The sequence below is a fragment of the Artemia franciscana genome, chromosome 2 (genome assembly GCF_032884065.1).
Source record: "Artemia franciscana chromosome 2, ASM3288406v1, whole genome shotgun sequence".
Lineage (NCBI taxonomy): Eukaryota > Metazoa > Arthropoda > Branchiopoda > Anostraca > Artemiidae > Artemia > Artemia franciscana.
Genome location: NC_088864.1, coordinates 18,172,699 through 18,196,171, shown reverse-complemented (window position 1 = coordinate 18,196,171; position 23,473 = coordinate 18,172,699). Strand labels below are relative to the sequence as shown.

The window sequence follows — 23,473 nt, the reverse complement described above, 5'->3', positions numbered from 1 at the left end:
GCTCTCAATGTAATCTGATCTTGGAAGCGTCAAAGCCAGCCAAAACCGCTTAGCAATAGCCTCACGATTTGCTTCCATGCACAAATTTGAAAAGCTATTTTGAGTCCCTAGATACTGGTTCCAAAAGTTGCATCATTGTAGCGTGTTCTGTATGCTTTGGCATAGAAGCATTCTAGAAAAGTAAGTTTATAGATGACGCATACGCCTAGAGAGGCGGTGTGGGAGGGTACTTCAAATTCCGATTGGTATAAACATGAAATGCCGAGAAGAGCAAGATACTTAAAGATTTAAAGGCAACACTTTGCCTTGAAAAACTTACTTCAATTTTGGAACTAGACTAGCGTGGTTGTCAAATTTAGGATTTAGCTATGTCACTCGAGAGACAAGTCCGTTCAAAGGTAAATATTTATATTCTTGTTCAAGGTTTTTAAGATCGCTCAAGAAAAGGGGATGCCCCAAAACACCCAGGGGCTGCGTTTTGTTCATTTTGATGTTTTCTTTTTTTTTACAAAAACTGTGATTTCAGGAAAAAGAACCAAATATGAGAAAGTGGCTGAATTTACGTAAGTTTTGTTCAATTTATTCTACCTTGAGTATCTGTATAATGGGTAGTGAAGGGGGCTCGCACCTCCCAGTTGTCACCACTCCCTTTGGAACATTAGAGACCGAATAATATTTTGAGAAACAAGACATTCAAAAAATTCCAAAATATGCCAACTCCCTAGGAACCCTTCAAATGCTAGTAGGGACGTCATTTTTGGGGGGGGGAGGGGCAAGGTGTTCACTTGCCCCCAATAATGCGAAGAAAAAATATTTTATAACTCTTGCCCCTTGACTATCCAGATATGGACCCATCTTGCCCTCCCTCAACAAAAAGTAGATTTGCCCCTGTATGCTATATAAGTTTGTGGGATTAGAGTTGGACCATTGGCATAACGAAATAGGGAAGAGGAAATGATTATGAAAATTCCAACTACCGTAGTATGTTTGGTAATCCCATAAAAAAGGACGTGGTGATATTATAATAAAACCACGTTCTGGCATTTAATGATACCTATAATGGTGATACCCAGTGATGTGCTACATATGTTCAATATTTTAAATTACTCCCGGAGTTATTCTGCTTCATTAGAAAGTAAATGAAGAAAATGGTGAGTTTAAAAATAATGGGTCAAATTATCAACATCGGAATCGTTTTTATATAAGTCTGATTCTTCGGCATTGTTTTAATCTGAGCATCTCTGAGTTCAGAATCCCTCCTCCAAACAAAATATAATTCCGTCTAAACAGTATTTAAGAAGGACTTAATTCCAAAACGAAGGCGCCATTACTTCTAAATACAAGATGGTTAACTATAACGAAACTTAAGGGTAGAATTGTGTCTGATTGTGTTGATAATTTCAACAAAATATATCTTTTCCAAGGAAAAGCGTACATAACAGACCGGTTTCAAAAAATTGTACTAACCCCAATCCTACTGCAAATATTTGCATATGTGTTTGCTTAAAGGTGTTTGAATGGGTTGGGAAGGATTTTCCTCTCCCCCTGGAGAACAAATATTTTTAAAAGGTTAAAAAGGTAAAGACTTTTGTGGAAAAAAGGTTTGCAAACCTTCATCTCCCTGTGAGTTCTGTTGGGGGCATCATTTCCATAACTTAAATGTATTGTAAGAACTCTTGTACTTAAAAAAAAAATTGATAAGAAAAAATTGTTAGACTGAAATTTAACAATTAGCAATTGTTAAATTGTTGAATTTTTGAATCGTTTGGTCATGAATTTAGACAATTACTATGATGACTTTAAGGATTTTTTTTTGCGTAAGAATATCGTGTAAGGACTTGTTTAAGTGTAAAAGTAGAACTTAAAGTAGCATAACTAAACCACTTGGCACAGAAAATTACGTAGATAGTGTGAAAGTCGCTTTAGACAATATTAGATGTATCCCAAATAATCAATTAATCCCTAGGATATACAGGAATCATCAAATCTTTTACTTTCCTTTTTTCTTTTTTTTCTTACTTAAAGGGCATTAATAAAAGTAAAATTTATTAAACAAGAGTTTTTAGCGGCAAATAAATTTTGGAATTTTATCGCCGCTTTAGCTGACAGAAAACACCCATATTAACTGAAATGGAATGATAGAATAATCATTTCAAATAAAAACATGAGAAACTGGACATTAAATGACTGCAATTAGTAAAAAAGTCCCTCTGAAAAAATAATGATAAGTAACGCTTTAATAATAAAAAAACATAACAGATTTAGACATACGGACATAATTGTCCTATCGGCTGGGCGAGACTCGTCAGACATTTGGTTATCAACTTCTTTTTTAATTTTAGATTTTAAATTCTCATTCAATGCCAATATTGTTTAAAAATAGCAAGAAAATGATAGTGTCATGCAACGGCGTCAATTGGTGGTGAGGAAAGGGGGTTAGCATGTACTCCCCATATATTTTTACCTCCAACGCTCTTAGGTTTTATAAATACCCTTTGTGTGAGTATTTTCATTGAACAATGGCTTTTCTGTTATTTTCATAAAAAATAAATGGCAAATTTGCTCTCCCCTAGATGTTGAAAAATAAATTTTGCCCCACCCTAAATTTTCGTGAATCGGTGCCACTGGCTAAGACTGTGCATATTCCATTTTAATTTTCATCATTGTGTAGTGAATACTTATAGGCTGGAGTGTGGTATAAAATAGGAAATGTATGAAACAGACAAATAAAATTAGCCAGATATAAAAGATTGTCCAATAAAAAATTTTGTCTGGACAATGGTTCCTAATGGTTTTAATGCCCAATGGCTCAAGAAATATTCAATAGCCTTAGTTTTAACAATATTTACTTTTATTCCTTCATTTTATTACTAAAGCGATGGACACTACCCCCAATTTACATAAAAGTAATAGCCACATTGTTAGTAATAATACTGAGATTGAAGGTGCAACTTTGCAATGTGACATCGTGTCCATGTATAGACTGTAGTTTTTATTACACTTGAGTCTTGCTAGTTATACTCTACTGTCTTCTTTTCTTATGTTATAATTTATTTAATGTCTTTAGACAAGCATAAAATATAAAATAAGCTAATGAAACCACGTAAAACTCAAGAGGTTAGCCCATATTTCCTTTCTAGAAGGGAGAGGGTCAAATTCATTTGGAAGAGCTTCGGTTGTATACATGTTACCGTGAATGTTCGAAATTTCTTCAATGTTGACATTCACCAGTGAATGTCCGAAATACCTTTTTTTTTCTCCTTGGATTTAGTCAGCGGTGCCAGCTCCCCATGTGAGGGTTGATTTGAATTATTGATTTGAAAGTAATGCTGCATAAAGATCAAGGGTTTCATACGAAAGGGATAAGCCCGAATTAAAGCGGAAAGTAGAGGCTGAGGAAAAAATGGTGGCAAGTCTGCATATTTTTTGAAATATTACAATGGTCTTCCATGTGAAAGAGAAGGTCAGCTTCCCCTCCCCCTTTAAAATAAATTATTATAACCCTATGTTCTTGCTTGGCGTTGAGTGAACCTTAATTACTTGATTATAAGTTTGAACCGGGGATTTAGCTAGCTGGTTTGGCTGTTCGTCCTTTCTCTTTCTTCTGATATTCGTTAAGTGTTGTAATGAGTTAGTAAATCAATTGAAGAATAGAAAGAAGAAAGTAAAGCAGAAAAAAGAAAAAAACAAATCAACTAAACAATTTTTATTTCATTCCTAATAAAGGAATTTTGCGTATTTTAAAGAAACTCAATCCTGGAAAGAAATCTCTATCTACAAAGTCGCTTTCCACCACAGTTTCCCTAAGTTCCCTTATTAACTTTAATAGGGGTTTCCCCTGTTGAAAAACAAGGAAATAGCTAGGGTGTTTGAGCATGAAAATCAAAACAAGAAAGTAATATATTCTATCTGGTTCAAAGGTACTTAATTAGGGGTTTCCCCTGTTGAAAAACAAGCAAATAGTATGAGCAAGAAAATAAAACCAAGAAATAAGTATATTCCATCCTGTTCAACGGAATTTATGTTTTGGTATTTGATTATTCTCTAAAGCCTTTAAAAAACCAGGGTATATTCTAGTAGCCTAATATGCTTTTTCAAATAGTTCGTGGAAACGAACGTGTTTGAAAGGAGGGACTCAGTCCTCAACTGTAAAAAGAAGTTTAAATAACAATTAATACGCCAAAGAAATTAGCCCTTTATGCTGATTTCAAATATATATAATTTAAGAATATTAATATTGCCCATCAAATCTACGAGCCTGAGAAAATTTACTTTATTTTCAAAAAGGGATGACAAGTCAAGCAATCTTAAAGAAAATCAAACGGTAAGATTCGTCATATCTAAAAACTCTACTTTAAAGGTTTGAAGCTCCTATCTACAAAAATAGGGAATTTATATTTTCTTTTTTTGGCACAAGAAAGATCACGGATGCATGTATATTTTCCCCACAGGGTTAAATGTATAGAGCCCACGGCCCTAGAAGATCAGAAGAGGGTTCATTCAAACGAAAATAAAATTCTCTAAAACCTTTTTAAGTGACCCAAAAGATTGGTTTTCCCCAAAGATCCCCTTTTTCCCCAAAGATATCCGTTCAAAATTTTGAGAAAAACATTCAATCCAGCATAGTTAAAATGTCCCATAACACTGCCTTTGTAGATAACATGGCCCAGCATAGCCTTTGAGAAAATGGCTGCATATTATACAAGTTCTTCAACGTTATTTAGAAACATACGGACGTATCTAGGAGACAAATTTTCCTAAGACAATTTTATGAAGGGAGTAAAATTACCGGGGAATTTTCGTGGGGAAATTTTACGTGAGAGTTGGATTTTCTAGCATGATTCGAAAAACGGTCTAAAATTAAACAAAAAATCAAGTTTTTCTTCAACTGAAAGTACATTGAAACTCGAAATGAACAGAAATAATTCTGTGCATTAGGGAAGGGGCCCTTCCTCATCCCTATCTCTTCAGATAGAGTTTGACTTGTTCTCCCAATTCTTTAAGAATGGCTCTTGAAACACAAGGGTTGTTGAATTTGAATGACAATTATTTTTAAAGAACTTTAAGACTTTTTTATGAAGAACGAGGGATGAGAAAAGGGCGGCACCCCTCATATATGCAATTGCTTCTGTTTGTTTTAAGTTTCAATGTTGCTTCTTACTTTCTTGATTTTATTTGGTCACAAAAAAAAGGATAATGAGGTATATAAATAACAAGATGGCTAAATATTATTTGATTATATTATTTTATAATTAGTGAGTTGAGATAGATCAATAATAAGGTGATAAATAACAAACAATATTAAAATTGTTATTGCGACGAGCTTCGATACTTCGGTCAACCTCGATGCATTTAATAGTCTAAAAGTCAAATTGGTATACCTTCTTACTCGTGCTTTAATTTTGGTCTTAATGCACATGGTACTAGCATAAATTACGAATTATTGCTTTAATAATAACACAGCTTTTCCTGTACTAATTCATTAATGTACTAAATCAGTACATTAATGAGTGTACTAAATCAGCCCTAGCAACAACTAATTTTCTCATGTCTGTTTTTAATTTATCCAATGACACATGTTTTATCCTCTTTTTGGCATAGTATATAGCAAATGTTTTGAACTCACAGTTATCCTGCGATTCTTTATTTTTATAAAAATAATCTTACAAGTTCATGAACTTGGTAAGCAATCACAAAAAAGTAAAATTTAAGCCATGTTTTGCTGCAGATTTTTTTTAAGACGAAGTCAGTTTTGCTTAGACTTACCTTGGCAGTCCAGTGTCGACTGGTTCTTTTTATGGCTCGAAATACAGATAAGACACATTTGAAGTGGTTATTTTTCAGGAAAACTCAAATCCGATGAACAAGAGCTGTTAAGGTCAATCTCCTAGGTTGAAAGCAAATTCTATTTCCAATAACACTGAAATACGTTACGAAATTTCCTCCTTTCTCATTGGCTTAATTGCTCCTTGAGGGTTGTATCAGAATATCTAAAGACTGTTGACTTTCCCTGAACATTAAGACCGGATTTAAAGGGAATTTAGATTTTTCACATGTCTAATTGGTAACAGCTGACCATTTGAATTTGGTTGATTACAAGTCAGATAACAGTTTAGCATTTGAATTTTCACGATGGGCAGAAAAAAAATACAAAAACAAAAAAGGGACGGGAAAACCTGAGACATTAGTAAGTTCTATCTCAACGTTATAGTAGAATGTATTACTTTTATTCATTTACAAGTTACTATTTCAAACAGTTCGTGGTAACAAACTGTAGTAAGAAGCGACTAGGCTCAATAGTGACCAAAACTCTAAAAAACAAAGTTTTGATACAAATAGTTACATCAAAAGAATTGCATTTTAATGCTAATTTTAAATATATAAGTTTCATCAAGTGTAGTCTTACCGGTCAAAAGTTACGAGCCTGAGAAAATGTGCCTTATTTTAGAAAATAGGCGGAAATACCCTCTAAAAGTCACAAAATCTTAAAAAAAATCACACCATCAGAGTCAGCATATCCGAGAAACCTACTGTAGAAGTTTCAAGCCCCTATCATAAAAATGGTGGAATTTTGTATTTTTGATAACGGGTGCGTATTTTTTTGTTTTTTTTTTGTTTTTTTCCTCAGGGGTGATCGTATCGACCTAGTTGTCCTAGAATGTCGCAAGCTGGTTCATTCTAACGTAAATTAAAAGTTATAGTGTCCTTTTTAAGTGACCAAAAAATCGGAGGGCACCGAGACCCCCTCCAACACACATTTTTCTCCAAGGTCACCGGATCAAAATTTTGAGATAGCCATTGTGTTTAACTTAGTCAAAAACCTAATAACTATGTCTTTGGGGATGACTAAATCCACCACAGTTCCCGGGGGAGGGGCGGCAACTTATAAACTTTGACCATTGTTAACACCTAATAGTTGTTAATTATGAAGTGTACAGACGTTTCGGGGGGACTTTTTTTGTGTTGGGTTTAGGGTGGGTTGGGGGGGGGGGCAAGTTGAGTGAGAGGATCTTTCCATGCCGGAATTTTTCATGAGGGAAGAGAATTTACATGAAGGGGTCGTAGGATTTTCTAGCATCATTTACAAAAAGACAATGAGAAAATTATTTTTTTTTCAACTGGAAGTAATGATCAACATTAAAACTTAAAACGAACATAAAATATTACTTATATAAGGGGGTTCATCTCTTCCACAATACCTTGCTCTTTACGCAAAAAGTATTTTATATAACTCTAACTAGTTATTCTACGGCCTTTGTTATTCAAGGGTCATTCTGAAAGATTTGGGACAAAATTCAAGCTTTATTGTAAAGAACGAGGTATTGACGAGGGGGCAAACCCCCTCACAATAAAAATATACAATTATATAAGTTCGTTGCATAAGCTAATTCGTAAGGTACGAATGTATATTACTAACAAAAACGTTTATAAAAAAATAAAACAAATCTAGTTGTATTTTTAAGTAACCGAAAATTGGGAGGTAACTAGGCCTCCTCTCCCACCCCCTTTTTTTTAGCGAAATCGTCCGATCAAAACTATGAGAAAACCATTTAGCTTGTAATTAACATAAAAATTGCTTCTCCAGACTAAACATCCGTATGATATATGGGTAGATTATTGCAAAATATATCGTGCGAAGAGTATGTTCCGGCAGAATATGCTTCAATCTTTTGAGGATGCCAACTCCAAGTGCAACTTTGGTGGAGATAATGTCGCTATGATGCTTCTACGATAGATTAGAATCAATATGGAAGCCGAGGTACCGCAGTGATATAGCTTGTAAAATAGGTTTTTCACCAAATAGAACTTTACTGAATACATCAACAGAATCACCCACTCCACAGAATGTCAGTAAAAATTTTTCTTTACATTCACACACAGCAAACTTAAACTTGTAAACATCTCTAATCTTTTGAGAGTAATATGAGCTTTAGCTATTAAATTATCTGCAGATTTTGCAAATTTTGTTAGAAACAATATTAGTAATATATGTATCCTTTAGATAAACGTGCATCATGTTCACGTAAACTAAATAAAGTAAAGGGCCCAGCACAGACATTTTGCTATTTATAATATTAGATATCGTCGTATGAGTTTCTACACCAGGTAACTACTTTAACCCATGAAATACAAGGCTATCAAGCATGGACTCTTGATCATAATTATCAAGCTTTTTTTCTATTCGACCAATTCTCTCCTACAAATTTTCTGTTTGAAATCTCAGACTACCTAGTAGAGCCTGCTCAATTTTTGCAAACTATGGATTAAACTCGAGCGTGGTTGAATCATAAACCTGGCTGATTATCAGTTCAGTACCTTCTTTTTTCAGTGAATTTGGATCATTGAACTTTTCAGTAACTGAAAGTAAATGAAAGTAAGGAGCAACATTAAAACTTAAAACGAACAGAAATTACTCCGTATATGATAGGGGCTTTTCCTCCTAACGCCCCGCTCTTTACGCTAAAGTTTGACTCTTTCTATTAACTTTATTTTTAAAACAGTAAGAAACTTTAGCGTAAAGAGTGGGGCGTTGAGGAGGAAAAGCCCCTTTCATATGCGGAGTAATTTCTGTTCGTTTTAAGCTTTAATGTTGCTCCTTACTTTCATTTAAAAAAGCTTGTTTTTTTTATTTAATTTCTGGACGTTTTTGAATTAATGCATGTTTTGATCTTGGCTCTCCGCACATAATAATTAAAGCGAAATTTGCATATGAAATAATTGCAATTAATCGGAATATTTTGAGAAAAAGGAGCGAGGGATGAGGCCTAGTTGCACTCCAAGTTTTTGATCACTTAAAAAAGCAACTAGAACTTTTAATTTTTTACAAACGTTTTCATTGGCAAAAAATATACGTACTTACGAATGAACTTACGTAACGAACTTCTATATCCGTATGTTTTTATTGCGTATATGAGGGGGTTCAACCCTGGTCGATACCTCGCTCTTTACATTAAAGCTTAGATTTTGTCCCAATTCCTTAAGAATGACCTCTGAATCACAAAGACCGTAGAATAAATAGTTGAAATTACTAAAAATACTTTAGCGTAAAGAGTGAGGTATAACGAGAAGGTAAACCCCTGATATACATAATAATTTTTTTTCGTTTTAAGTTTTAATGTTGCTCCTTACTTTGAGTAGAAACAAACTTTTCATATTTATTTTTTCATTGTTTTTTCAAATAATGCTCGAAAATCCTGCGCCACCTTAATTGAAATTCACTTCCCCCATGAGAGGTTTCTCCATGGAAATATCCTCCCATGTAACCCTCCCCCCTCAAATCCCCCCTAAACCAAAAAAAAATCCCCCTGAAAACGTCTGTACACTTCCCAGTAACCATTGCTATATGTAAACACAGGTCAAAGTTTGTGACTTGCAGCCCCTCCCACGGGGACTGCGGGGGAGTGAGACGTCCCTAAATACATAGTTATTAGGTTTTTCGACGATGGTGAATAGAATGGCTATCGCAGAATTTTGATCCGGTGACTTTTGGGAAAAAATGAGTGTGGGAGGGGGAGTAGGTGCCCTCCAATTTTTTTGGTCACTTAAAAAGGGCACTAGAACTTTTAATTTCCATAAGAATTAGCCTTCTTGCGACATTCTAGGACCACTCAGTCGATAAGATCACCCCTGGAAAAAAAAGGAAAAACAAACAAAAAAAAAAAACAAATAAACACGCATCCGTGATCTGTCTTCTGGCAAAAAAATGCGAAATTTCACATTTTTGTAGATAGGAGCTTGAAACTTCTACTCTATGGTTCTTTGATACGCTGAATCTGATGGTGTTAAGATTGTATGACTTTTAGGGGGTGTTTCCCCCTATTTTCTAAAATGAGGCAAATTTTCTCAGGCTCGTAACTTTCGATGGGTATAACTGGTCTTGATGAAACTTATATATTTAAAATCAGCATTAAAATGCGATTCTTTCGATGTAACTATTGGTATCAAAATTCCATTTTTTAGAGTTTCGGTTACTATTGAGCCGGGTCGCTCCTTACTACAGTTCGTTACCACGAACTGTTTGATTGGTTATATTTTCCAGCAGATGACTTCTTATTTTCTCCAGCTGGGCTTCAGTTGTAGCTAATTGTTCGTAAATCAGGGCGATACTTGAAGACACCGAGTTAGACCCTATTTTATCTCTTGCTTCCAGGGCTTAAAAGGTCTTAGAAAAAGTTTCGTAAATTTCTGTGGTATTAGTAAGTTTTTGTGGCACTTTGTATGTACAAAGTGACATATAGTGATCGTAAATTCTGTCAGTCTGTCTGTCTGTCTTTCCCTGTTTTGCTAGTTTAGTCACTTCCAGATAAGCTAGGACGATGAAATTTGGCAGGCGTATCAGGAACCAGACTAGATTAAATTAGAAATAGTCGTTTTCCCAATTCGATCATCTGTGGGGAGTGGGGAGACGGTTAATTCAGAAAAAAAGACCGGTTTGAAACTTGGTGGAAAAAATGAGAACAAATCCTAGATGCGTGATTGACATATTCGGAATGGGTCCGCTCTCTTTGGAGAAGTAGGGAGGGGGGTTAATTGTGAAAAATGAGAAAAATCTGTACCTGACAAGATTAAATTAGAAATAATCATTTATCCGACTCGACCGTCTGTAGGGGGGAGTGGAGGGACGGTTAATTCGAAAAAATGAGGTATTTTTAAGTTACGAAGGAGTGATCGAATCTTAATGAAATCTCATATTTAGAAGGATCTTGCAACTCAGATCTTTTATTTTAGATCTGACTGAATCCAGTTTCATTGGGGGGAGTTGTGGGGGCGGGACCAGAAGTCTTGGAAAACGCTCAGAGTGAAGAGGTCAGGATGAAATTTGGTGGGAAGAATAAGCACACATCCAAGATACGTAACCGCCGTAACTGGACCAGATCCGCACTCTTTGGGAGAGTTGGGGGGAGGGTAACTTGGAAAAATTAGAAAAATGAGGTATTTGTAATTTATGGACGGGTGATAAGATCTTAATGAAACTTTATATTTAGAAGGATCTTGTGCTTCAGCACTCTTGTTACAAACCCTGACAAGATCTGGTGACAGTGGCCAGAGGCGGAGGGGGAAACCAAAAATCTTGGAAAATGATTAGAGTGAAGATATCGGGATAAAACTTGGTGGGTAGAATAAGCAAATATCGTAGATACGTGATTGACGTAACTGGACGGATCCACTCTCTTTGGGGGAGTTGGGGGGGAAGGGTTAATTCCGACAAATTAGAAAAAATGAGGTATTTTTAACTTAGGAAAGAGTCATCAGATATCAATGAAATTTGATGTTTGGAAGGATATCGTGTCTCATAGCTCTTATTTTAAATTCCGAGCGGATCCGGTGATATTGGGGGGAAACTGGAAGGGGGAACCAAAAATTATGGGAAACGCATAGAGTGGGGGGATCGGAATGAAACTTGGTGGTAAAAACCATCGTAAGTCCTAGATATGAGATTGACGCAACTGGAACGGATCTGCTCTCTTCGGGAGAGTTGGGAGGAGGAGGGTTAATTCTGAAAAATAAAAAAATAAGGTATTTTCAACTTACGAAGGAGAGATTGGACCTTATTGAAATTTGATATTTCCAAGGATAGCATGTCTCAGAAAACGCTTAGAGTATAGGGGTCGTGATGAAACTTGATGGTAAAAATAAGCACAAGTCCTAGAAACGGGATTGACATAGCCGGAACGGATCTGCTCTCTTTAGGGGAGTTGGGGGGAGGGGGAGGGTTAATTCTAAAAAAAATACACAAAATTAGGTGTTTTAACTTATGAAAGAGCGATCGTACCTTAATGAAATTTCATATTTAGAAGGACCTCGAAACCCAGATCTCCCATTTTAAATCCCTACCAGATCCAGTGTCATTAGGGGGGGGGGGGGAATATTGGAAAACGCTTAAAGTGGAGAGATCAGGATGAAACTTGGTGGAACGAATAAGCACACGTCCAAGATAGGTGACTGACATAACCGGCTCGGATCTGCTCTCTTTGGTGGAGTGGGGGGGGGGGGAGTAATTCGGTAAAATTATAAAAAATGAGGTATTTGTAACTTCCGAACGGGTGTTCAGATCTTAATGAAATTTGATATCTAGAAGGATCTTGTGCTTTAAAACTCTCATTTTAAATCCCGACCAGATCTGATGACATTGAAGGGAGCTGGAGGGGGAAACCGGAATTCTTGGAAAACGTGAAAATCGAGGTATCTTACAAATGGGTGATAGGATCATAATGAAACTTAATATATAGAAGAATCTTATGTCTCAGATAATCCATTTTCAATTCGAATTGGTTACGTAGTTACGTAATTGACGTAACCGGACTGGATCCGCTTTCCTTGGGGGACTTAGGTGGTGTGGTTCAGTGCTTTGGTGATTTTGGCGCTTCCGGACGTGCTAGGACGATGAAAATTGGTAGGCATGTCAGGGAGCTGCACTAATTGACTTTTCCCCGATTTGACCATCTTGGGGGCTGAAGGGAGAGGAAAAATTAGAAAAATTGAGGTATTTTTAACTTACAAATGGGCGATCGGATCTTAATGAATTTTGATATTTAGAAGGACCTCGTGTCTCAGAGCTCTTGTTTTAAATCCCGACCGGCATTAAGCCTTTGATTTTTCTCTTAAAGCAAGCTATTGATTCTTAGAATTTTACTAGAGCTCATATCACATGAGCTCTTGGCTCTTGGCTCCTCTTGAGCTCGTCACAAGTGCCATATGAGCTCTTAGCTCTTGTTTTTGACGAATAGTATATAAATATAAGTAGATTCAAAAATTTCTTAAATACCCCTAAGAGGTTTCCTTCCTCCCTTACCTGTATTTATGACCCCAGGGCAAGATTGCCCAATGTTTATTATGCACCTTCAGGAACATATGACTTTAACTCCGTAAAGCAAAGTATATGATTACCGCGGTTCCAAACCGGGGTAATCAGTCATTTATGAACGAGCCTATAAATCGTCAACTATATGAGATATTGGGGAAAAACCAAAATATTCTAAGATACGGCACTATTGGGAATAAAATGAGATCCCGTGGAACTAAAATGGACGAATATCCTACAACTTTAGATAAAAAATATAATGTTCGTATATTTTATAGGCGTTTCTTTACTTTTAAGAGCCAATAATGTTTAAAATAATGTGTTTGAAAGAATAACGTTCTTTTTTTAAAATAATATTCATACATTTTATAGGCCTAAAATCGCTATTTCTTTACCTTTAAAGGCCGATAATGTTTAAAATAATGTGTTTTTAAGAATAATGTTCTTTTTAAGAATAACTTTCTTTTTAAAAATAATGTTCATACATTTTAAAGGCCTACAATCAGTGTTTCTTTACTTTTAAAGGCCAATAATGTTTAAAATAATGTGTCTTTAAGAATATTGTTCTTTTTAAAAATAAAGTACATACACTTTATAGGCGTACAATCGGTGTTTCTTTACTTTTCAAGGCCAATAATGTTTAAAATGATGTGTTTTTAAGAATAATGTTCTTTTTAAGAATAATGTTCTTTTTAAAAATAACGTTCATACATTTTATAGGTCTACAATCGGTGTTTCTTTACTTTTAAAGGCCAATAATGTTTAAAATGATTTGTTTTTAAGAATAATTTTCTTTTTAAAAATAATGTTCATACATTTTATAGGCCTACAATCGGTGTTTCTTTACTTTTAAAGGCCAATAATTTTATCTGCTTTGTAACAGCTGTGTAACCTAACAAATTCCCATTCGTATGAGGTGTTAAAAATGATATTGCCTCAAGGTGTTGTTGCCAATTATACATGTTTTCGACTTCCTTTTAAATCTGGTCGTAATAATAAGAAGATGTCAACATTCTTAATGATATTCTGGCAAACCCCTTAAGGAGTGCTTAAGCCAATGAGAAAGGAGAAAATCTTGAATACTAAGAATTATTGCTAAAAATCATCTCTTATAACTACAAACTTAATAATCTTTGGGATTATTAATCAGTATAAGATCTACAAAATGACACAAAAATCAAGGCTGTATAATTAGTACAACTCTTTTAAATAGTAAAGGAAGGATATCTTAAATAGCAAATTTTAAAGGAAACTGATGATAATAAAAAAAAAATTCCCGGCCAAAAATTTTGAAATCTTGTGGCAAATCGAGAGGCTACTTTACAATTCTCTACATCTTCTAAAAGTAATTTTATTACTACTTTTAAAAATTAGAGGTGTCCCCACTAATTAATTTTTTATGAAGCTCTAAAGAATAAAAATGCGAATTTGTTCGGCCTATTCATGTTAAAGCTTTCAATGAAGCCACAATAATTTTTTCATCAAAGAATCTGCTCGTGTCTGCTGTTAATACGCATTTCACTGCTATAGGAAAATAGCATTGGCTTCAAACCTCGGAGATCCACCTTAAATAACGTTTACGGTGAAGTAATTAGCGGCGCCACGATTCTTCCTATATAAAAACGCCCTTCAATTGCCACTAAAACCAGAAAGATATTTAAATTCCTTCAGAAGGTTTATGATGAGCGGATGAATGTTTATTTTCTGTTTTGAAGTTTTATGTTCACAAGTCCGCTTCAGCAGATGCATTTCCAGATTATTTTTGTCTCACGCTTGGCATAATTCAGAATTTTTTTCTCCTTCTGGTTTTAGTTCATCTAAGAAATTAGCTTGGAGGGTTCGCCTTGGAATCCAGATTTGTTTACAAAATAAACAAACCTTCTTTTAACATAAACCGATCTCTGGTGCCAAATGGTGCAGATCTTAGAAACCATACGTAATTAATAACAATTGATGGAGAGGGAATGTGGAGAGAAACCTTGACAGAAAATTAATAAAGTGAATATATGACCCAAAGCAAATATATTTAATTAGGAAATCGAAATATGAGCACAGACTTGAGACAATATTTGCAGTAGAGCAATTTTAGTGACGAGTTAAAAGAGAGGCTTTGAAAATACCACAACATTCCCCTAAAGTTACAAACATAACGTAAATGGATACAGTAGGAATCCAGCAAGGTTCAAAGTTGAATCGGATTTATTTACTATAAAAGAAGATAAATAACCTTAAAATAAAGTGACAAAACGCACATTGAGACTCATAAACATAAAAGATTCTTGACTAACATGCAGTACAAATCCCATTTCATTCTTTGCCACAAGCACACGACACGACGACAATAAGGCCAGGTAACCTAACCATTAGGGTGTTCTTTATCTCCCCGGACCTACAATCCCCTCACTTAATGGCAGCTTTTAACGACTAATAAATAAATTAAATGATCAAGCTTACAAATTTGTAAAGTCAATATATTGCTCAGCACAATAAAAAAAGCGAATTTCAAATATTAACCCACGCTTTGCTATAGAACTAAAGGAGGTTAAGCTACTCTTACTACAGGTACTACAATATCTGTAGTGTGTAGTACCTCCTTGTAGAACTCGAGGTGCTAAAGAGGGCACTTGTTTGACTTACCGTACATCAAACAAAGAACCTTGCAAAAATTTGGTTTGATGTCTTTTCTAGGGCCATAATGAATAAGAGGTCAAAATGGTTAGGCCAGTTTCTGGGATCACAGAAATTGCCCAAAATTGTGCTTTTTGGCCATCCATTCTAGTTAGGTAGCCAAACGAATAGCTGATTGTCTCTGGTTAGGGTGGGGAGAGGTCACAAGGAAGTATTTCAAGAAAACTGAAGCTTCATGGGAGGAAGTAAAGAATGAAGCTTTGAAAAGGTTGAAACGGGAAAGGAACGCGCTGAGCTCTGCTGGTTTCCAGTCGCTGGGTGCTGCAATGAGTTGTTAGTAGTACAAGTACTAATATTTGGCTCAATATTCAAAAAGTTTGGGAATCTTGCCAAATAAATTATTGCATGGCTATTGCAATTAAAATGTATATAAAAGGTAAGGTAAAGGATATGGCATTAGACTTTACAGTCCGTACCGGCGGTGCTGATCTCCGTTTCTTGGCCCTTCAGCCAGGAAGTGCAATGGGGGGTTGGGGGCCAGCCATCCTGCGCTTTCGCACACCCTTCCTGTTTACCTTCCCCAGATTTCTCCAGGTACCCATTTAGAGCTGGGTCAGCTCTGGCTAAGCTTACAGAGCCACGCCACTGACCCTCGTCCCAAACTGAAGAATTGGGTACACCGGGATTCGAACCCGCGTCCTCTCAAAGAAGGGATCCCGAATCCAGCGCACCAACCCATTCGGCTAGGACGGCTTTAAAATGTATATATCAAGCTTTATTTTCTATTTGAAACTTATTAGCGTTATTGTCATTTTCGAAAAATCAGGAATTTCACCATCCATTACGTGTCATGAAAATAGCTTTCAATTATAGTTTTGTAAGGAAGAACAAAAGACAGATTAGAATCGCAACCAGCATCCTTCGCAAGTGGTTTCACTGCATATAAAATAGAGCGACAAATATGTTACGAAACTCAAATACCATATAAGGACTAAGGAGCTAAAACAGCTAATATGGTTTGGGTAGCGAGCCAATGAATCACATAGCATCGTCATGCAACCAAATTAGAAATACTTCGTTCGTCTATAGCAGCAAAAGATGGATTGCCTAAAATGGTTTGCAATATTTGTCTCCCACTGTGATCATGTTTCCAGAACTTGTTTGTAATCAATGTAAATTTTTAAGCAATTTTCATTAATTCATCTAGTGTGTTTTTTTTTTTTTTTTGTGATCGTTGAGAGCTTTAAAGGAATTTCAGCAATTTGTAAAAACTTGTACATAAGGTTGATTGAGTATATTTTTTTCCGCTTATTTCTGGTTCAAGATACTTTGCCTAAAATGGTTGACAATGCCTGTCTCACACAGAGATTATGCTTTTGAAATCTTCTTTAAACTTATATTATTTTACCAAACTATTTTCGCTCATTAATTGAGTACTTTTCTCAATCGTTAAGAAAAAATTGAAGAAACTTATATTAAAGAAACTTGAACAGGATTGAGCAAGTCCTTTCCTCTTTTTTCTCCTCCTCTACGTTTTTCCCCTACATTACTCGAGCATCATCAAACTTTAAACTGTAAGTGGGTTGTCTTAATCATCTGGCAGTAAACTTAGAAATTCTATAAATAAAATAATGCAGTTGTTCGAAGTCATTGTAACCTTAAGGTGGAATTAGAGTGGCCTATAACACAGAAAAAAAACATACATTTCTGAATGATAAGTATTCCTTACATACTGATCGCTTAACAAATTTTCAGTTATTCATCTTAGTTCTATTTATACCGGAAAATCTCAATTTAGTATTCAATATTGTCATGTTCACATGGTAACAAATAAGCCAAACAAATTAGTTAATTTAGTAGCAGTTTTCGTCCGTAAAAATTATTCTTCAAATATAAAAAATATGTTGATCTAAGGAGAACTACAGAGGAAAGCTACCTTATCATAAGTTGTTTGGTACCATGTGTTTTTAGCCTAATTTTGGTGATTTTTCATCAACGTTTTTTTTTTTTTTTTTTTTTTTTTTTCGCCCGCTACTGCAAAAAAAACTGCATATCAATATATGAAAGTCTTCCTTATTAAAACTTGAATTCGTGAATTTTTCTAATTTTTTGAAGATATACATCGTTGTCTAAGATTCCACTTAGCCAATTAAATAATCAGATTTAATATTCACTGTTCTTGGTATTTAAAGAATGATGGATCCTTTTGAGTTTAAGTATGAAATCTTTCCTTGGCCATATGAGTTTATTACTGCGCAGCCAAGGATGCTGAGGGTAAACAGGGTAAATTGAGCAGGGTCAATTTGAGAAAATGTTAGTTATAGCCTTCAGTTAGAATGGCAATAAACTGTTCCATGCTGTGGGTAAGAGGAGAATCAATGATATAAAACTAGATCATTGGACACTAAGACACTGTTTTCTGCAATCACCTGATTTGCAAATCAGGAAGTTTCAGCCTTATCTGCACATTAAACTAACGACTATAAAATCATCTGAAAGAAAATTCCCTGTCCAGTAGCTTATGAATTCTAGAAAGCACTTGGTGAAAAACTAGGAACTAAATAGTCCAGGAAAATCGTGAAAAAAAGGGTCAACCTCAAACAAATTACCTTACAAAAGATTCTTTCACTACCCAACCCAAAAATATGTGCTGATTCTGAATCCAAAAGGTTTACCGCTCTAGCTCTATCACAAATTTGAGTTTTTTGAAGTTGAATTTGAGGTTGAGGCAAAAATTGTTGATTGAGTAAATGCCAGCAAATATGATTAGATGTGTCATTTCTATGCTCTTTTTTTTGCTGATGAACATGAAACTAAATGTTTAAAGTCAAAAAATAGTCTGGAGCTTAAAGTTTTGAGAGAGAGTGAGGTTGGGGAGAGCAGCCTGCAATGTATATTAAACTTGGTTTATGGTAAAACCTTTGCAGCCTTGCGCCTTGGTAACAACCAGGACTGGGTCCAGGTAAAGTCCAGTATGCCTGGAAACTCAGTTTTGTGAAAGTGAGTAAGAATAAGGAGGAAAAGTTAGAACACAAGTTTGACAACAACAAAAAACATTCTGTCAAAGAGCTTCCCTTAACTGAGACAAAACACTAGTTCCAAAAAAGTGATCAACATACTCAGATATAATGCAACACAGAGATCAATTACATAAGGCAGATAAAAAGCAGAGTAGAACAGAGATTCATTGGATAGCGGTTAAAATGTTCAAAATTTGGTCTTCTTTTTCGCTTCCATCGTATTCAAGGTTTCCGGCATCAACTGTTTAACAGTTAAAAGTGCTTGATCTTTCACAACTACCACAAGCCCAGGTACATTTTAGGCCTTGCTTTTTGCAAGAACATCACAGCGTCGAACACTCGCTCTTGCAATTACAATGAAACACTGAGAGAAGAGAAGGCGGTGCCAGTGATCTATCCGAATGTACAGATTGTAATTCTTCTTTCCTCACAATCTAGCCACATTCCAAAGGATCCAGTCGACACTCAAAATTTTTCCGCGCTTTTACTTGGACGTATACTCGAAGCGAATGATACTTGCAAAAATTGCTTGTTGGTGGGAGTGTTTTTGCCTCTACATACTTCCCAGAACTCAATATTTTCGAGGAATTTCCTGTAGCGCCCTGGTCAAGACTTGTTTCATTTTCTGCAGCCTTAAAGATAACCCTGGCCTTCTAGATAAGCACGGCCGGCCTTTCTAATGTCATCTTTTGTAGAGGCTGAATCTAGGAATAGTCTGGAGATATCCTGGAAATTTTCTTCTTTTTTGCGCGGTTCAATGGTGTAAATTTTCCTATGCCATAAGTTTGTGAAGCGCATCTGAGAAAGGCAAGGCTATTAGGTCGCAAAGGGTGTCACCAAGTTTCAGTTTAGCTGCCAATATATCCCACAAATGGCCTCCAGTTTTCTGTGACTGTGACTCGGAATGAAAAAATACCGGTTTACGTCTCGTTTTGTGTGTAAACGAGACGTATATACAAAACGTACACACGTTTTGTGTACACACAAAACGTGTACACAAAGTATGAATACATATTTCATATGAATATGTATTCATATATTTTTGTATATGAATACAAAACGTACACACGTTTTGTGTACACACAAAACGTGTACACAAAGTACGAATACGTATCTCCTCCTATTAAGCTAGTGGGTTGGCGTTCTTCCGACTCGAACTCAATCATCACAATCAGCAGGTCAGCATCGGATGGCGACTGGTACACTTTACATCCTGCATCATTAAGGTAGCTGGAAAGCCTGCTGATGATTGCTTGCTTGTTTTCTCAGCTGCTATAAGAAAATCATCTTTTTTTTTACTAAACAAGGCATCTGCGGCTGAATGCTGGTCTTAGGACTGCCTTTACACCTGCTCCTCCTCCCATGTGTCACTTCTTTAATTGATATGTGATTGAGATATGCGCGTACGTGCTGCATGCCTCCCAGGGCAAAGGATATAGAAGTGCCCAGCCATCTAGTACATACTGAGGTCCATCCAAACTTTTAAGCACGCAATCGGTCTTTTGTTGCAAACCTTCAACTTTGAGCCAGATCATATTGGTAAGCGCTGGTTTGTCCGCCAACCAAAGGAGACCAATAGGCTCAAGTAACGCATGTGGCGGGAAGCAGAGTCCGTACTTGAAAAACGTCTGGAGTTCTTCATCTGTACTCTTTGTAACAGTGACCAGCCTTTAAAACATCAAAGCAGGTTCAATGGCAGGCAGCTCTGCTTCTCACTTCAGGTTACTTTGCACTTTAATTGGAGTAACAATTGCTTTTTTCTTGAAAGTGTAAATGTTCGAGTCTTTTCCAGTCATATCATTCAGGACTTTATAACTTTTTGGCATAGCCTCGCTTACGTCCACTACTCCCTCGTAATTTTACCAATTACTATATTCCTGAGAGATGGCTCCTTTATGAAAGGTGAAAAATCCAGGAGAAATCGGACAACCTTTTCAACATCTTTAAAGTCGCGTTCCATTCTTGTCACCCCAGCGTCTGCGTGCTGTTTACTAGTCTCAAATATGATGCCCGTGAATTCTCAGAGTTCAGAGCTGACAGCAGCCCGCGCAGGAGCGGGTAAAAGCCATGTTAGCCGCTGTATCTCCCTCATACCGTGTCTACGTGTTTTACCTCCACTAGTTTTTAGAGAGCACATTAATACTTGTTCTACGATGAAGTCAGGGAAAGACCAGCCCAAAATCTGTCGGACCGCCGTGTCACAAAATTGCCGTCTTCAAATTCATAGAGCATTTGAGGATTTGTTTCTTTAAGGTAGGCCATTTTCTGGATATAAATTCTGTAGGACTTAACGCATACAAGTGATGGTTGGAAGATGCGAAAAACCGAAGCGTCTGTTCACCAATGTAGAGGTGAAGGTCCAAGTTGACTGTTCTTTCTATCACAATTGATGACTTCAGTAAATCAACAGCATTCGTATAAACATCAATCCAGAGCTTCAAAGTTCGTGAAATCCGCAACAGTGACGCTTTGAGGGACTCAAGCTTGCTTGCAAACGCTTTAATGGACGGCTCTTGCTCTAGCTCCTTAACTTCAGTACATTCTTCTAAAATACTGATAAATGCTGAGTGACAAACTTGAAGGAGCTCGTGTCAACTATTGCAAAGATTGCAGAGCTTCGAAGTCCATCATGTCAGTGACAGTGCCGCTTTGAGTGGCTCGATCTTGCTTGCAAACGAGTGAATGGACGGTTCTTGCTCTAGCTTCTTAACTCCAGTGCATCCTTCTAAGATAACGACAACTGCTGAGTGAAAAACTTGAAGTTCGTCTAAAGTGTTGCAAAGATCTACCTGATTAAAATCTACTGTCGGGCCAACATTGTACACTTCTGCCTCTAGTAAGGTATTCAGGGCCCAATAAACAATGAAGTGAGCTCCGATAGCCCGAGAATACGCTTTTCCGGAGAGAATCTGCTGAACGGCTTTCAGCGCATATATCAGCTCCAAAATTTCCTGCCAACCAGAAGCTTGCATCAGATGTTCAATAGCAGGTAAGCTAACTTCAAACTGTCCCAAAAGTAGAACTATTCGTTTCAAAGGACTTTCTATTGATTCAGCCTCCATGATATCCAATGCTTTCCAGTAAAGTGGTTAAACGAATGTCAGAACCGGTACGGTACTGTATTTCTCACACTGGGATTCACGAAATGAAACGTAGTATAAATAGAAGTTGGATCATTCGGGCTAAGGTCAATCATCGGCGTAAAGATCCACCAAAGTCTTTTCAGGGTAAACCGATGGTTCATTGAAGTAAAAAATAGTTTGTGGTGTTCCTTGCCAACTTGGAATGGGGACGCGAAACAGTCTTGACATCTTCAAAAAAAGATCTAAATCACACGAAGGATCTGGTGCAAAAAGTATCGGTAGTTCCTAATATAGGATGGAAGTTTTGCTACTCGAATTTCTGTAGTAAAGAATAGGTATTTCTCCTGCTTTCAGTATCTCTTTCGTGCTTACTGTTTTTCGTCGTTTGAGCACTTGTGCCGACTTAAGACGTGGCTTAACTGCAACTAACAGTCCCATAGCGTGGATCGTGTTGTACCCATTGATCGTTCTTACTTTGTAATCCACATTATCAGCAACATGATGCATGAAGAGCTTGCCTTGCAACACCTGTATTTTGATGTTTGCAGACAGTGAAGCATTTTGCTCAAATTAACTGGTCTCGTAGTAAGATAAACAGAAGCAAATAGCGCTGAGAGTATCAACTAGACTACGGGCTTCCTTGCTTATGATGAACCTTCACTGCAAGTCCTACTTGAAGAGGGGATTTAATTGTCCTAGGCCAAGTGGCTTGCATGATGCTTTGGCCAATGGCAGCTATTTAAGTTTAGTATCTTTTCCCACGAACAAGTTCTCCAGGAAGAAAACTTCAGAGTCTGCGGCAGGTAGTTCCAATTTTCTTTGAGATTTTCAGGTCGTCCGTTTTAACATACTCAGTCATATCTTGAGTGACAAATTTTATGTCGCTCTTCAACAACTCAGTAGCCCCACTTATAATGTTTATTTTCTTCTGGTTTTCGTCGCTATCATTTGGTTGTGCGTAAAAGTTTTGCTGTATAGTATGAGCTGTGGGCCTTAATCTGGCAATACTAGCCTTACCGTCGGTCTCTGCAATCACCACTCCATCATCAAACCTCCCCTTGACGAGTTTTTCCTTTAAAATTGGCTAAACATGGGCTCTTCCAAATCACTGACTCTTCGTCATCATTCGCTTCAAAGGACCACATCACCTCTTCAAATGCTTGCTTTTGATCCATGTTTACTTTTCTACCTCTCTGTTTTTCGAGTCAGTCAGTCGGATTTCCTGCATGTTTCAAAGGGAGGTTCTTGCCAGATGCAAAGTTGCAGTAATATGTTTTGTGCTATACAACATCTGCTGCATGCAGATCCAAATTCGCTCTTAGAATTCGGCTCTAAACTTTGTCAGACCAGTGATCATTTTCCTTCTGGCAAAGTCCCACCAGTGTCTCACCGAAATCTATTGCACGGATGCAAGAGCTGTTTTCCTTCTTATGATTCTTCTCAAAAGCCACTCTGATCGAAAAAAAAAATTGAAAATCTGTTTTAAAATCGAATTGTTCTATCAGGCGATTTGAACTCCTCCTCTGGGACTCATTTTGCTTGACTAAGAATCGCAAGCGCTGGTCAATAGCCATTGCATTTGTATAAGAACTTCGGCATAGCTTATGCAAACATTGCCCCACAATAGCCTCCAAATCAGTTCGTTTTCGCTTTTTACTTGATTCGTTTATGGTTCTCGCTCCTACTTCAATCACAACAATTTTCTCGTCCGCTTCGAGCATTTCTTTCTTACAGATTAAATAAATCATTATTCTAGACTAGAATTCAACCCCATAAAAGAAATCAACTTGTCTTTAAGCGAAAGGAAAACTAAACTAATTTAAAAATTTTGCTGTATTTTTCTAGTCTGAATTAGAAATTAAAATCATCACTCAGAAACCATAATTATTTTAGCTGATTACATAATAATTTTAGCGATTCTGTTCAATTTTTCAGGAATT

At 36.5% G+C, this 23,473-nt stretch overlaps 1 protein-coding gene across 1 annotated transcript in view; it reads left to right on the top strand.

Moving 5' to 3' along the window:
• Positions 1-200: 200 nt before the first annotated feature.
• Positions 201-23,473, top strand: part of LOC136038069 (muscle-specific protein 20-like) — a 55,529-nt gene continuing 32,256 nt past the window's right edge. The window contains exon 1 of the mRNA XM_065721052.1: positions 201-398. Coding sequence (XP_065577124.1) covers positions 369-398 — 30 coding nt within the window. The 5' untranslated portion in view covers positions 201-368. The remainder of the gene's footprint in view (positions 399-23,473) is intronic.